General features: G+C 41.2%; 1 protein-coding gene across 1 annotated transcript in view; it reads left to right on the top strand.

Moving 5' to 3' along the window:
- kn (EBF transcription factor knot) overlaps positions 1-15635 on the top strand; it is a 365525-nt gene that overhangs the window by 36157 nt on the left and 313733 nt on the right. Inside the window, exon 2 of the mRNA XM_080274820.1 lies at positions 14731-14789. Within this exon, the coding sequence (XP_080130946.1) occupies positions 14731-14789 (59 nt within the window). The remainder of the gene's footprint in view (positions 1-14730; positions 14790-15635) is intronic.

Below are 15635 nucleotides of genomic sequence, written 5' to 3'. Positions count from 1 at the left end.
GACTGTTCTTTAGTAACTACATAATGCTTGTCGGGCCAAGATAATGGATGCCGCGTTAAGATAGATTAAGATGCGATAGAAAGAAATAGGTATGATTCGTCTGGGTGAATAATTGGTTCAGTGCGAAGGGCAGGTGACGAAGTGAATCCCGTGGCGAACACTCCAGAGCCGTCCTAGGCCTCGAGGGAATGGAAGAATAAACAGATAAATGAAGAGGTAAATAAAGGAGTGTGTAGTGTGGCTCCTTGGGTGTGAGTCGGGCGGTCGTCAGCTGACAAATGAAGTTTATGCTTAAAGAAGGTTTGCCAAAGTGAGCCTGAGCGAGGTGGTGTGAGGAGAGGCGGGCGAGGGAAGGCCGAGAGAGAGAGAGAGAGAGAGAGAGAGAGAGAGAGAGAGAGAGATTTCTGTTTAGTCATTAATACCAGCAATTTAAATGTCATCAGTCCTTATTATTTTCCGAGCCATATGAAGACGGGTTGGGGAAAAGCCACTTCACACTTACCCTTGAACACCACCCACGTAATTAGCACTGAAGTGACATTTTCATCCTACCGCCAGTTAGAGAATGAACTCTGGGACGTTTAGTTTCTTTATAACTGACAAAAAAGACTTAAGTTCTCGTTGGCAGGTTAACCTAAATATGTTTAAAAAATATTAATTGATTGACCCTAATACCTTTATATGTAAAAAAAATTATAAATAGTTGATATAAAGACGTTGAAAGATATAGACTTGATATTGGTGTAAGAGGCTAAGAAAGTGACGATTATAGATGGCTAATGTTAAATATATACGATTGGCAATTATACCACCTTGAGATGAGATGTTAAAAGTTAGGCTCTTGCTACTGATAGAAATTGGTGAGGTTAGGAACGTGAAAATTAAAGATAGTCGATACCGCAAGTTGAAAGTTAGGTATGCGTGGTATTGATGTGTAGAGGAGATTAAGAAGTTGAAAGTCATACATGATTGGTATTTATTAGGAGAGACAAGCTGATGATGATGATGATGAATGAGTATGCGGCTCATTTTACTTTGTGCACTGTTCATAAGTCTTCCACTCCCGTACATTCCCTTTCCTAGTTTATGGATCTTACCTTAGCCTATCAGATGTGAGAGCCATGGTGATGATGATGATGATGATGATGATGATGCAGAAAAGATGAGTTATAGGCGGATGGTAATGAAAGTGTGGAAAATATTGTGGCTGGGAAGATACAGACGGTTCTTGGTAACAACAATAGTTAGAGGGGATAAAAAGTCGAAAGTTATAGAGAGTTGGTTGTAAAAATATGGGAAAAGTAGGGAGTCGAAAGTTGCTGATAGTTGTTGGTGATGATAGAAGTTAGAGAGATTGTGAGGCTAGTTATGGTAGCAGTGATAGAAGGTGGAGTGACTGGGTGATTGAGAGATAATGGACTATAAAAGAACTGGAGAGATAATAGATGGGAAACTAGAGAGAAGCAGGGAGTGATAGAAGTTAGAGGAAATGATAATAAAAATGTGAAAGAGTCATGGATATGGAGAATCATGATTGCAGCAACAAGTGAAAGGAATTTTTTTGAACGGTAGGAGTTTCGAACATGTGTAAAGGTTGGTGAATGATATATGGCAGGTAAGGAAAGGGAAGGTGTAGTGGAGATTAGTATAAGATAAAAAGTGACGTTATGAAAAATTTAATCTGCTACAAAAAAAGGAGACATTATGAAAAATTTAATCTGCTATAAAAATTGGTCTGAAGGCAACAGCAGTAAAAAAAAAAAAAAAAATTACATCAAGAGTTTCCACGTAAATACCTAACATACATTAATAAAAACTCAGCATACAAATTAGTCAACGTTGCTTCTTGTTTTTAGCCACTCTTGCCGGCTGGAAAATGTTTGGCGACCCAGCGACGCGGCTGGCGGGAAATGTCGTCACGAAACACCACACGTGAGACAGTGGTTGACTAGGCCAATGCGTAATGAGATACTCTTATTAGGCCTTGGTCTAACTCGCTCATCAAACACTAGGTAAAGTCTTCCATCCTAGATATCATTCAGTTATCTTTACCACGGCTTGTGGTGTCTGTATTCAGTATTGTATATCTATAACCCTAATAATGCAAGTTAATACATTTTTTCGGCACAAATGAAAATATGCAGAAATTCTTGAATATCTTTCTCTTTAAATTGTAAATACTATAAAGAACGATTATAGAAAAAAGTTGCAAAGTAAAAATGAAAATAAATGTACTGCTTATTTTGCAGTAGCATATCACTTATCAGTAATTATGAAAATAAATGTACTGCTTATTTTACAGTAGCATATCACTTATCAGCATATAATTGACTGGCGAGTTTTCTTAGCAGAAATTCGCTGTCAGTTAAACTGCTGAAAAATATCTTCAGGAATTGTTATAGAGAAAACTTATAGAAGAAAATCATCTTTTAATCACTCTTTCAACGTCATACCGAAAACAGACTTCAAATATTTTCCTTACTGGACATTTTCGGTCTTCCCATTTTTTTTCCCCCTAACGTCATAGACTTTGACCAAAGATTGGGGTGATATGCACTTGTTTTACTCGCTCTGACCTCCAGTAAACACACTTTTCTTACGGGGGGTAAAAAAAATAAAATAAAAATGAGGCCAGATCGTCAAACGCCCGTCGCAGGCAACCGGAAATGCCGTGTGAAAACCATGCCGCAGCCTACAAGTTAGTATACTTAAGTGTTCCCTTTCCTTTGCCACCTGCAGCTGACAGAATGGACTAAGAAAGAGGGAAAGAGAGAAAGAAACAAACAAATCCGTCGTCTGAAGCAGAATAAAGTTGTCAGCAGCGATAAAAAAAGACTCCCATAGTAAAATTTTATACACGTTTCCTGCTTCTTTGCTATCCTTGTCTAATTCTAGTAGTTTATTCACTCTTGTAGGAGCTGTTTAACATCGGCCAACTGGCATACTATAGTTATCCTCTCTTCTTAAGTTCTATCTCGTTCACTAACCTCATGATGGACTAAAATGTGGTAAACAAGCTAAGCCCATCTCCTGCAGCTGAGTAAATTCGTCTAACGTTAGCATCAGTTGAATACAAAACGAAATTTATATCCTTATACTAAATAGTAGTTTAATTTATGTTCTCAGACCCTGGCCACACATGACAGCCTTAAATTAAATAGTCTGAAAGTTGAGGGAAACCGTCTTGTGGGTGCAACAGGAAGAGAGAAGGCGTCCTCACACTGGCTTATGATAGATTAATATACGTTTTCCATTCCAAGCCAGCCACACAACGAATTACAAAAAAAGTAATAAAAATAAAATAAAAGTTTTGTCAAGCTGAATAAAACCGTCCGGTGATAGCAACAATAAAGTGAAAAATAAAGCCATCCTCACCGTGAATAGATTAATATCCGTAGTACCGTCCCCTTTCCTAGCCATCCACACACATGATAGACTGAAATAATCAAATGCTACACCCCATCCACTGCACGCCACTCAGCTTGGCACCACCACTCGGCTCTTTAATCCTCGATGTGTTATTAATATAGGAGCTAATCACCCCAGCATCAAAAGCAACTCTAATTACCAGGTGTGAAAGCGGCCATTGATTCTTTGCTCCCCTTCCTACCGGCTCAGGATAAATGATTTCCCAGGAACAAAAGGACAGGGCCGGACTGGTGGTGGGTGTGTGAGAGGGTGAGTGGATTGAGTGGGTGGATTGGGCTGTGGGTGGATGAGTGAGTGGGTTGGTGGGTGAGTGAAGATTTTCTTGGGAGGACTGGTTGGTAGTTTTGGCAAGTGGTGGTAGACTGGGTGAGTGAAATAGGTTGGTAGGTTGATGGGTGAGTTGGTAGGTGAGTGAACTGGGTGGGTGGATTGGATGCTTAAGTGGATGAGATAAGTAGGTGAGTAGGTAAGCGGATTGGGTAGATGGGTGAAATGTGGGGGAAATATGTGGTAGGCGGGTGGAATGGGCGAGTAGGTGGGTGGTAGATGGGTGGGTGAGCGGGTGAATGATTGACATTTAGGGAAAAGGTAGGTGGATTGGGTGGGTGAGTGGGTGGATGAGTGAAGTTCAGGGAGAAGGTGAGTGGATTGGGTGGATGTCAGTAAGTTCAGGTGAGCAAGTGGATGAGTATTCGGTTGGATGAGTGACTGGGCAGGTGGATGATATTTGGTGGATGAAATAAGTTAATGAATAAGGAATTGTTTGAGGGTCTAAGAGTGGATGGAAGTACAAAGAAGATAAGATGGCGTATTCTGTATCAAATTACTGGCCAATAGTAAGCGACTTTTTACAGTTTGGGAAAGATATAATGGATTTTGAAAAGGATACTGAAGTGTTGCAAAAAGAGTGGATGGATATGTTTGGTTTGCATTTAAGTGTACAAAAATTAAAGTCGACTTGGCCTGCGTGGAAGAAATGGTGTGTGTGTGTGTGTGTGTGTGTGTGTGTGTGTGTGTGTGTGTGACGTAGGTTGAAGCCTTGGTGGTGTCGGAACTGTTGTCAAGTGATCGTGGATGTTCCTTGATTTATGGATGAAACAAAACCACTGCTGTGTTGGTGTGTCTGAGTGTCTGAGGAATGGGCGGGTGGAGGTGTGGGTGTGGGTGTGAGGGGGAGTTACAGGTGAGGACGAAGGTGTTCAGTTGCAGTCAGGTGCTTCTTTACACTGAATCGAGTGTATGGAAAAACAAAAATAGTTTCCACCGTTACCTTCTTTACATCTCAAAGTCGTACTCGAATCGTGGAGAGTTGTGGGTAATAGATTTTTTTTTTTACGTCATCCTGAAACAAGGTAAAACGCCTAATGAGTTGCAGTCATTTTCTCCATACAGTCTCGAAATGCTGTCAAAAAATGAGATCTTGCATAGTTACCCAACAATAACTCGCATTGGCTGGAATGTCGCTTCTACAACTCTACAATCGTAAACGTAAGAACATAGAAAAGGGAGGGTAATTGAAGTTAGCTGATTTCCACGGTCTAGGCAACTCCTGCAATACGCTGACTAGAGTTGGAGAATCAGACAGGGATAGCAGGGAAGAAAGAAGTTACTGACCGCGATTGTAGAAGGGGAATTTAGTTATAGATGGGGGTAGGGGTAACTAGGGGGGTTAAGATCCAAGAGTTAGTGCCAGTTAGTGTACTGCAGGCGTGGGTAAAGAAATTAGGTGTGGGAGATGAAATGAACTGGTGGTCAGGTTAGGTGTGTGTGTGTGTGTGTGTGTGTGAGAGAGAGAGAGAGAGAGAGAGAGAGAGAGTATGGATGCAAATGGAAAGGAAATGATTGACGACAACTGCATGTGGAAATAACTTGGGCAGACAGATATAGTGAGTAAAGATATGTGGTGGAGATGTTATGCAGGGGCGAACAAATGGTGTGTGATCATCATCATCATCATCATCATCATCATCATTATCGTCGTCGTCGTCATCATCATTATCGTCGTCGTCGTCATCATCATCATCATCATCATCATCTCTTCTGATGTATCATTTTTACTCCGTCCCCATCCCAACCCCCCCCCCCTCTCATTCTCAGTCTCCCTAGGTCTGCCTCTTATCCTCTTTCTTACCTCTTCCTTCCCTGTCGTCTTTCTTTGCTCCCCATGTTTTATTTCAGAGCCTAAATCACACACTTCCATTAAAAACAGCCGAGCATGACTTAGTTGGCCTATCCATTTCCCCATTAATTTTCTCCGTTTCTCCGCTCTCTCCAAATATCCATCCATCCTCCATACCTCCAACCGTTTTTACCCCTCTACCCATCCCTACACCCTCCCTCTCCCTCCCCTTTCTCCAGACAAAGGTGATCTTCAGCTTAAGGCAAACAATTAGTGTGGATGATCCGGATATGCCACAGGCGGTGTTAAGGTGTAGCCAGGTGCGTTGATTTCCTACACCCCATACTCCTACACCTACACCCAGTACCCCTACACCAACACTTTATTATTATTATTATTATTATTATTATTTTTATTATTATTATTATTATTATATGGTCTTACAACCATGGAATCTTGGAATTTTGGGATATACGTTCGATATATTTAGCAATTCTGATGAAGTTTTTTTTTTTCTATATACTTCCGTCGCAAATGAACAGTAATTACCAGTTTGAACCAGTCATAGCTCGCGGTGGTTAATTTTCAGCCAATCTCAGCGCTGCGTAGTTCTCGCGGGTGAATTTGAATCAGAACCAAGTTGAATAGGACCAAAGAATGTCCAGGTTAGGTCTACATTAGTTTAGGATGTTAGAGTATGTTGAACAAAATGTTTTCAATGTATCTCGAACGGCGATTTTGACCAAGATTGCCATGAGAAGATGAGATTTTTAGGTGGAGTGAGGGATATTGATAGAATTATGTTCGATTGAAATAAAGATAAAATTCATTTCAGAATTAGCTGAAAAACACGGAACAATAAACTGAGCACCAGAAATGTTGTGGTTGTACAGAAATAAAACGTACTTCATCTTTCATTATTTATTCCATCTCTGTACGACTTTATTCATCGTTTAGTTACCTTTCTTCAGGAAAGGATTAAACTAAAGCTCTATCAACTCCTTCAGTACGATGACAACTTTTCTGTTCTGTCTTTCTTCTGTTTCTCTTGTAGGAGCTGCCCATATAACTGGCCTACCGCAGTTATCCTCTCTTCTTAGGATCGTATGTTCTTATGTTCTGTCACTCTTTAATTCCCTTACTCGGACCCACCCAATTCTCCTACTGCACATTATCATCATTATTATTATTATTATTAGTAGTAGTAGCAGCAGCAGCAGTATAGTAGTATTTATTATTATTTGGGGGGCCCTCGGACTGTAATTCATTCATAGGGAAAAACCACACTTACCACTGGGAATAAGAAGCAGTCCCATGTAACCCCTTCGCTATGAAAACCTTATATATTCCCCTCTGGTGGCTTCCGAGCGGGCTTAATCAGCTCGAAAATATCTCTCTGTTCCTGGCCCGGATTTTGTATTAATGTGTTGCTGACGTCAGGCCCCCCGCACCGCAGAGACAGATCGGTCCTGAGCAGAGACCAGTGGGTGGCATTGATTTTTTCCCCGCACGTGATGGAGAAGTGGACCTATAGTAAAAAAAAAAAAAGAAAGAAAGAAAGAAAGAGAAAAAAAGGAAACAAATCTACGTTTTTGGCATTTATCACTAAAGCTTTGCACCTTACCATGTCCCTTGCCCCTTTTCCAAAAATCTTTTCCTGTATGGCATTTTCCACTCAAATTTCGTGCTCTGCCATTTCCCTTGCCCACTTTCCACTCTTTCCCTTTCCGTAGAAGTTGGGAAAAAAAAAAAATGTTCGGCGGAAAATAAAAATCTTTGCCTTTTTTGGTCATGTTGTGCCTGATTTCATGCTTTGGCCATTCCCTTCTCCCCATTTCATTTCGTCCCTTACTCTAGACTCTGAAAAACAAATACGGAAGTACTATGATAGTCGCCTTTTCTCATTTCACACCTTCCTATGAAATGTCCACGTCACGTTTTCTATACTGCGTGGTGTTCTTTCTGACTTATTCCTGCCGGCTTCGGTTGGAGAGTTTGGAGGGCGGGGGAGAGCCTTCTTCTTTGCTATCCTTATCTCATTCTGGTAGTTCAGTTACTCTTCTAGGAGCTGCCTAGCATGGGCCAACCGGCGTACAGCAGTTATCCTCTCTTCTCTTGTTCTTATGTTAAATAGATGCGGGAGCGTCAGGGCGCTAACTGGGGCTTTGTTAATGCTGTTTAAGTCTTTAGGCGGAGAGCTTGAGACACAGGCACGTATTCCCGTAGGGTAAGCAAGCTCCCTAACACCACTTCCTTAGCGATTGATTTTGGATACGGTTGGTTCATATCAATTTGTATGTTAACGTTTACCGAGTATAGTGGTATTTGAAGGATTTAAACGACAGAAGAGAGGAGGAAGGAGTAATAAGCAGAATAAATCACTGAGGAAGAAGTGTTAGGAAGCTCCTTATCCCGACGAGAATTCAGGCAACAGTTTCTCACTTTTCCAATCCGAGAGCTTAGTTTACCTTCACTTCAGGCTTCCTCCATTATCCAATCATTCCATTACAATAGATAATACAAAGATAAGCAGTCTCAATTTTTCAACCGTTGCATGTTATATTTACGTTCACTTCAAGCCTTCGAGATTGCTTTTTTTTTTCCTTTTTCCAGTTTCTTCCTCACCACAGATGTTACAGGCTGGCCATATGGATACAGTTTAGCTACAGTATATCCACCCCAAAGAAAATATAACTCATTTTGTTCTGCTCTAGTTTCTTACATTACCTCCACTCACTTTACAGTTCCCCTTTATATATTTAGACTGTCCAGTAGAAATAATGTAACTTTAACTACTGCTTATTATTTTATAGTTTCATTCCTTTCCTAATCTTTCCACTCCACGCTAAGTACTTTTAAATAGGCTTTTTTTTTTTATTTTTTTTTTTTCATCTTTGGGGTGTTCTTCTTTGTATTTAAAATTATTTCTTCTAATATATCAAACAGCATTTATCACTTTTTCTACTCCAGGTCTTTACTTCTTTACTTTTACTCCTTTTCCAGTTCCCCTCCGCCACACCACCATAGGTATTGATAAATGGTCTTTTTGGAACATTATTTTTCTCCAGTTTGTAAATTCCAAAGAATCGATATCAAGTGCAGTTTCTTACTTTCACCCTGTCTTTTACAATTTCTCTCTCTCTCTCTCTCTCTCTCTCTCTCTCTCTCTCTCTTTCTCTCTCATGCCCCAATTACTTACTTTACCTTCCCTCCAAGCTTTCGCCAGTGTCCCCTCCCTAATCCCTGCTTCATCCTAGAAAATGAAATCCAAATGTGTCCTCTGGGATATAGTGAAGTAGGTCCAACGACACAAGGATTAAGTAGGAAACATAGTCATAGATTTGCTTAGCTATCCTGTCCTAAGCTGAAGTGTACTGGCTGATTTAACTGTGATATATTAGGAATTAACCTTGAGTATATTCTGTATTGTAAAAATGGCTCTAATCTCTCTCTCTCTCTCTCTCTCTCTCTCTCTGTAATCATTAAGGTCTACTGTATCTGAAAGAAGTATATTTATGAATTTAGGACTCAACCTCACCACGATTTCTCCTTTTATTTTTTATTTTTTTCTTATTTTCTCCTTCTTTCTCCTTTCACACTTTCCTACAAAATGTCCACGTCAGTTTTTCTATACTGCGTGGTATTCTTTCTTTTTTCCTGCCTGCGTCAGAAGGAGGGTTTGGAGGGCGGGGGAAAGCCTTCTTCTTTGCTTTCCTTTTCTCATTCTTCTAGGGCCTGCTGCAGCTATCCTCGCTTCCTGTGTTCTTATGTTCTTATATTCTTATGTTGATTTTTTTACCCTTGATGTAGAGCGTCATGTATAACACCTCATGCTGTTGAAGGGGTTATAGCTGCATACCGTATAATAAATAAGAATAATTAAGGTACACTGCTAATTTATAAGGGCCATGGGAGTTGACGCGTGGACGGCTCAGGTTAATTACCCTCCCGACACACCTGGCCGGACAGGTGAAGAGGAACGTTCTGGCTGTTTCCATCGCCTCCACCATTTTGATATTTTGCAGCGAAGTGTATTTTCTCTCTCTCTCTCTCTCTCTCTCTCTCTCTCTCTCTCTCTGTCAACAGTGTCGTGACTTATTTGAATGTATGGCTTCTCCCTGCGTTTTGAAAATAGTTGGGAGGATATGGGTGTTATGGTCCAGTTTAGATTGAAAAGGTTGTAGTTTCGATAACAGGTTCGATATGCAAGTACATTTCATTCGCTGTAAGGAAATATTTGTTGACCTAGTGATAGTATTAGTAGTAGCAATAGTAGTAGTAGTAGAAATAGTAGTAGTAGTATTAGTAGCAGTTAGAATGATAATAATAACAACAATAATAATAGTACAAATATTAAGTATTATGATAATGATGATGATGATGATGATGATGTGATGATGATGATGATGATAGTAATAATAATAATAATAATAATAATAATAATAATATCCCTCTACACGCCTCCATTTTCCACGCATATACCTATAGTTTTGATATCTCCCTTGGCTCCATATTTTTCTTTGTTATAAATCTGATTGAACATTTCCGAAAACTCACTTGTTCAAGCCGCAGGCCATACAGGTGTTTTGATAATCCACTTCTACGTAGAGGTGTGGCAAGTTAATCCGGGTCTTAGTACAGGAGCGGACACGTTAATCCATACACAAGGAGGAAGGGATTTTTTTTTTAAATCTTTCTACTACTACAGGCTATTTTTTATATATTGAGAAAGACCCCTCCCTGCTGAAATGGTTAATGAAGGATATATCTAACACCTTCAGTCACAAAAAAAAATCCTGCCTAAGTTATATAAAATCATCTTGATGGAGGAAGAATTGGTAGAAAAAGTCGTCAGGGTGAATGGGTTAATCTCCTCTTTGTGTCCATTTCCTCGAGAGACTCACCTGACCTTGACTCGAGGCTCAAGTCAGGTCAGGTGGAGGAAACGATGGGTGGTGGGTGAAGGGGGGTGAGGTGGTGGGTGATGGTGGTAGGGTGGTGGGTGAAGGGGGGTGAGGTGGTGAGTGATGGTGGTAGGGTGGTGGGTGAAGGGGGGTGAGGTGGTGGGTGATGGTGGTAGGGTGGTGGGTGATGGTGGTAGGGTGGTGGGTGATTGTGGTAAGGTAGTGGATGATGGTGGTAGGATGGTGGGTGATGGTGGTAGGGTGGTGGGTGATGATGGTAGGTGATGGTGGTAGATGATGGTAGGTGATGGTGGTAGGGTGGTGGGTGAAGGTGGTTGGGTGGGCTAAAGGGGAAAGGGGTTGGGTAGGGGGAGGGTAGGGGGGGATAAGAAGATGATGATGGGGGTATGGAGGGAAAGAGGGAGTGGAGGAAGGGAGGGGGCAAGAAAGAAGAGGAGGGGGGGTGGTCGTTTTGGGGGGTATGAGGGAAGCTGTCATATAGTTGGGTATGGAGATTGGAGAAGTCAGTTGTGCTCAGGCGTGCAGTTCGTGAGGATGGGTTGGGGCGTACGACTGTGTGGGGTGTGTGGTCAGTGGTTTCAGTGATGGTGATTCTATAGTGTTCCGAGTGAGGCTTAGGCTTCACTCCCTACTCCATGTGGCGTTGCCGTATTGGAAAGAGATAGAGAGAGAGAGAAAAAAAAGTCCTGGAGTACAGAAAGCGAACTGCTTTGAAAGTATTAAATTGAGTTTTGATTCTAAACTCCGGGAAAGATGGAATTCTTCTCGCCGGATATAATTCCTGCGAGGAATGGAATCCTACGTCCCAACGGAGCCCCAGGGCCGAACGGAGTCTTTGCCCCAAACGGTGTCTTTATTCCGAACGGTGTTCTAGCCCCAAATGGTGCCTTAGGCCCGAACGGTCCCCTAGGCCCGAACGGTCCCCTAGACCCGAACGGTCCCCTAGGCCCGAACGGTCCCCTAGGCCCGAACGGTCCCCTAGGCCCGAATGGTGCCCAAGGCCCAAATGGAGCCCTTGGCCCGAACGATGTCCTAGGAGAGAATGAACGCATAGAAGAGGAGATGATTCACCCTGCAGGGCGTTTGAACGTAAAGTAAGTCATCGTGCAGTCTGTTATGGGGTATTTCCAGGCTGCCAGGTGAGCCCAGTTGCTGTTCATGTGGCAAAATTTGTAATGATTTACCTTTTCGTTAGTTGTCCTGTTTTTCTAAATTTCTGTCTAGTACATCATGTGTTATTCACATCAGAAGCCTAATAACTCTGAGACTTTGATTTTAGGAGTTTTGCTTAGGTTTCGTGGATCAAGTAAGACAGTGTAGCAAGCAATAAAATATTATCTAATGTAAAAGAAGAATATTCCCCCAAGAGTAGGTGCTAAAAAAAAGTCGGACAATAGTGTCGGGGTTTCTGAAGCTTCGGTACTTTGTGATGGTTGGTACAGACTGAATCTGCCGTAACCTTACCAATTATCTTAGTTCTCCATTCACCTTATATGATGTTCGACTCTTAGTATTACAGCTCAGGTCTGTTTTAGAGTAGTATTTGTAGTTGGCTTAAGAAATTTCGTAACACCTCAATGATATATTTTGATTTTTTTTACATATTTTCATTCCCTTGTACGTCACCGAGGCAAACTGTTGGTACTTAAAAATATATAAATAACAAGTGCATCTGTTATTGTTCTTATGTACCCCAGTCTGTGTGATTGAGCAGACCCATCAACCGCAGTCTAACAATCCCTCGTGCAGTGAACAAGAGCTCTCTTGCGGCAGACAATGCCTCGCCACAAAAATGCATGGGAAATAATGTGGAGATTTGGTTTCTGGATGGATGCCGATTATGCGTCTCCACCCAGTTAGCAGGGGCACCATCGCTGGTTCCACATCATCCTGCTATTTGGTTATATGGTTTTCACCCTGCATTGTAAACTGTTCCTGGGTTACATAAAACCTTTTGGCTTGTCACACGGTGCAGAGCCACCTGAGGAGTAATAAATAAGAATAGGAAGGATGGAAGAAGTGGGAGGAGGAGGGCAGACAATGAAAATGACAGATAGATATCACTGATTGGATGATTGGCCTTCTTCTTTGCTATCCTTATCTCATTCTAGTAGTTTAGTTACTCTTCTAGGAGCTGCCTAGCATGGGCCAACCGGCCTACTGCAGTTATCCTCTCTTCTTATGTTCTTATGTTCTTACTCTGCCGCCAACTAAGCATCGTGCATAATGTGCCACGAAGCCTACAGTGCAACCATAAATATGCCCCGAACTGTAGGTATGGCATTGTAAATAAGTTGTATGGTATGAGTCAACTGATAACCCTTGAAGCCTGTGTGTGATATTAACTTAACTTGACCAAAGCCAAGAGATTTTGTTGTGTAACTCGCTGAATCAGACACTGACTCTGAAGCAGTTACTATCCGTTCTTAAGTATATGGAGCAGAGAAGCGCTGTCAGTATGTCAGCTACGCAATATGCTTTTATTTACACGTATTCGGGGTTACAAATTAGTTGGCGCTGCAGTACCCAGCAATTTTGTGTCACTATAGTAGCCGCAGCGAGAAATGAACGCTGTGGTGGGGCAGCCGGGATGACCGGGGATTCCCCCACTGTAGCCATATCCACATGTCACCGACCATCGGCCACCACTGCAGCCCCGCTCCATGATCCTTACCCTGTGCTCTGGCTTTCTCTTTCTCTCTCGGTTTCTATATAAACTGGTGTATTTCCGAAACTAATTATGAAATTATTATGACTTTTGTTCCACACCACCACTGAGGTAAAAATCAAGGAGAGTTTTCTGTATAAAGGTTTCCCCCCCCTCCTAAATGTGGCATATGAGCGGGGGAGTGCGGCCTTGCCGATACCTCCGCCTGACCTATAATTATACACTCGCCAGAACTGACCTGCCCTCAGACAAGGGGGGGGAAACCTTTATACAGAAAACTCTCCTTGATTTTTACCTCAGTGGTGGTGTGGAACAAAAGTCATAATAATTTCATAATTAGTTTTGGAAATACACCAGTTTATATAGAAACCGAGAGAGAAAGAGAAAGCCAGAGACACAGGGTAAGGATCATGGAGCGGGGCTGCAGCGGTGGCCGATGGTCGGTGACATCCTACCTCTATGGTCGGTGACATGTGGATATGGCTACAGTGGGGGAATCCCAGGTCATCCCGGCTGCCCCACCACAGCGTTCATTTCTCGCTGCGGCTACTATAATAGCTGTTTGATTTTCAGCTTTTAAGAATACCCAAATTACACTTCAGCCAAATTTGTCGGATTCCAGAAGACTGGTTACTTCACCAACATTACTGGTTTGGTCATGTCACAACCTGCCCGACCTCACATTTCCGAGCTTGACCGCCGCTTTTTTCTTTCTTTTTTTTTTAGCATCTCTATCAGCATGTTGATTAGATAAGGGTGCCTTACTGAACAATCTGCCCGGAAAATCCAGAAAAAAAATATATGGAGATGCTATAAACTTCCTTGCTTGGAGGCCTTAACGGACACTAATGACTTTCTGATGAAGTCTGTAATGAAGCTGATATCCAAAGGTGGCTTAATTTGTCCTTCAGCTGATGTCATAAGGTTCTGTCTGAGTAGTGAAGGAATTTTCAGGAAAAGGGGGTTACAGTATATGGCATAACTAGTGCAAATGTAACACTCTAGATTGGTACAGGCTGGTTCTTTCAGTGCTCGAGTATTTCACTACTATAAAAATATTCCCTAGCTTGTCATAACATAAGAAGAGAGGATAATTTCAGTAGGCTAGTTGGGCCATGTTAGGCAGCTCCTACAACTATTAGAATAAGACAGGGATAACAAAGAAGAGAATGTTAGAAAATTATCCTAAAAAAGAAAAAAAAAAAATTGTGTGTTCTTACTGATTACAACACTTACTGGAAAATACCTGCAGGTTAAGTATGTATACCCACCCCTCAACACGGAGTAGATTGGAAAAACTTGTACAGTCACGTTATTATTGAAAAGATTCATCCAGGCCAGAATAAGTTAGCAGGCCCCTTATCCTAACAAAAATTAGTGTAAATTATTATTTACCAAGTTCTGTAGCTTCTCCCTTTTCGTGCTGCTTTCGGCTGGCAAGATTTGTGGTGGAGAGAAGAGGAAAGAAGGGGAGGTGGCTGTTTTTTATTTGTTTTTTATTTTTATTTTTTTTAATAGCAGTAATCGAAAGTAGGTTGCGAAGGTGTAGACAGGCTCCAAACTTCTGACATTAATTTGTGAACATGAAGACATAAGAAGAAAGGATTACTGCAGTGGGCCAGTTGGCCCATGATAGGCAGCTCCTACAAGAGTATCTAAACTGCTAAACTGAGACAAGGATAGTAAAGAAGAAGGCTGTCCCCCGCCCTCCAAACCCGTCATACGAAACCGGCAAGAGCACCACGCAGTATAGAAAAACTGACGTGGACATGTTATTAGAAAGTGCAAAAGAAAAAAAAACACTATCATAGTGTAACATGAAAAGAAAAAAGAATGAATTAATACTGGTTATTCGTTATATTCAACCCTTACTTGTCATATGCTTATCTGGCTTATGTTGAAACTTAGTGGAAGAGGCAGGGACTGTTTCACTAATTAGCTTATTCCATTCGTCTATTGCCAAACCAATTTCTACCTGTTTCCTTACTAAAGCGGAATTTTTGAAACCATTATTTCTAATTCTATCCTGTATGTTCACTTTAATTATCTTGCTAAATAAAAGGGGTATTGTATTAACGGTTTTTACTTTATTTTTTTTTAATGGCAGTTTTTGAAAAATATATTGCAAACTTCTGGCACTAATTTGTGAAATCCGTGTTAGAAAGTCTTAGGAAACCACCCTGTGTTCCTCGTAGCATTTACATTATAGAAAAGTATCCTAGCGCCTAAATCATAAGATAATGGGGATTTATATACACCTGCGTCTCCCCATTAGATACTGTGAGTTTCTGTAAGGTAAATAATATAAGCTGAAATAAAAATGCGTAATCCTGAAAAAAAAAAAATAATGCTAATTTTTTTATACTTCATTTTGCTTTTCCCTTTTTCTTGCTGCTTTCGGCTGGCGAGTTTGGTGGGCGAACATGAGAGGAATACAGTGCTGTCTCATTCTAGTAGTTTAGTCACTTTTCTTTTTTTCTTTTCTTTTTCTTTT

The sequence above is a fragment of the Coenobita brevimanus genome, chromosome 59 (assembly GCF_032717465.1).
Source record: "Coenobita brevimanus isolate Jiangsu-jjx chromosome 59, ASM3271746v2, whole genome shotgun sequence".
Lineage (NCBI taxonomy): Eukaryota > Metazoa > Arthropoda > Malacostraca > Decapoda > Coenobitidae > Coenobita > Coenobita brevimanus.
The sequence above is the reverse complement of the archived record's forward strand: the minus strand, read 5'-3'. Positions and strand labels throughout refer to the sequence as shown.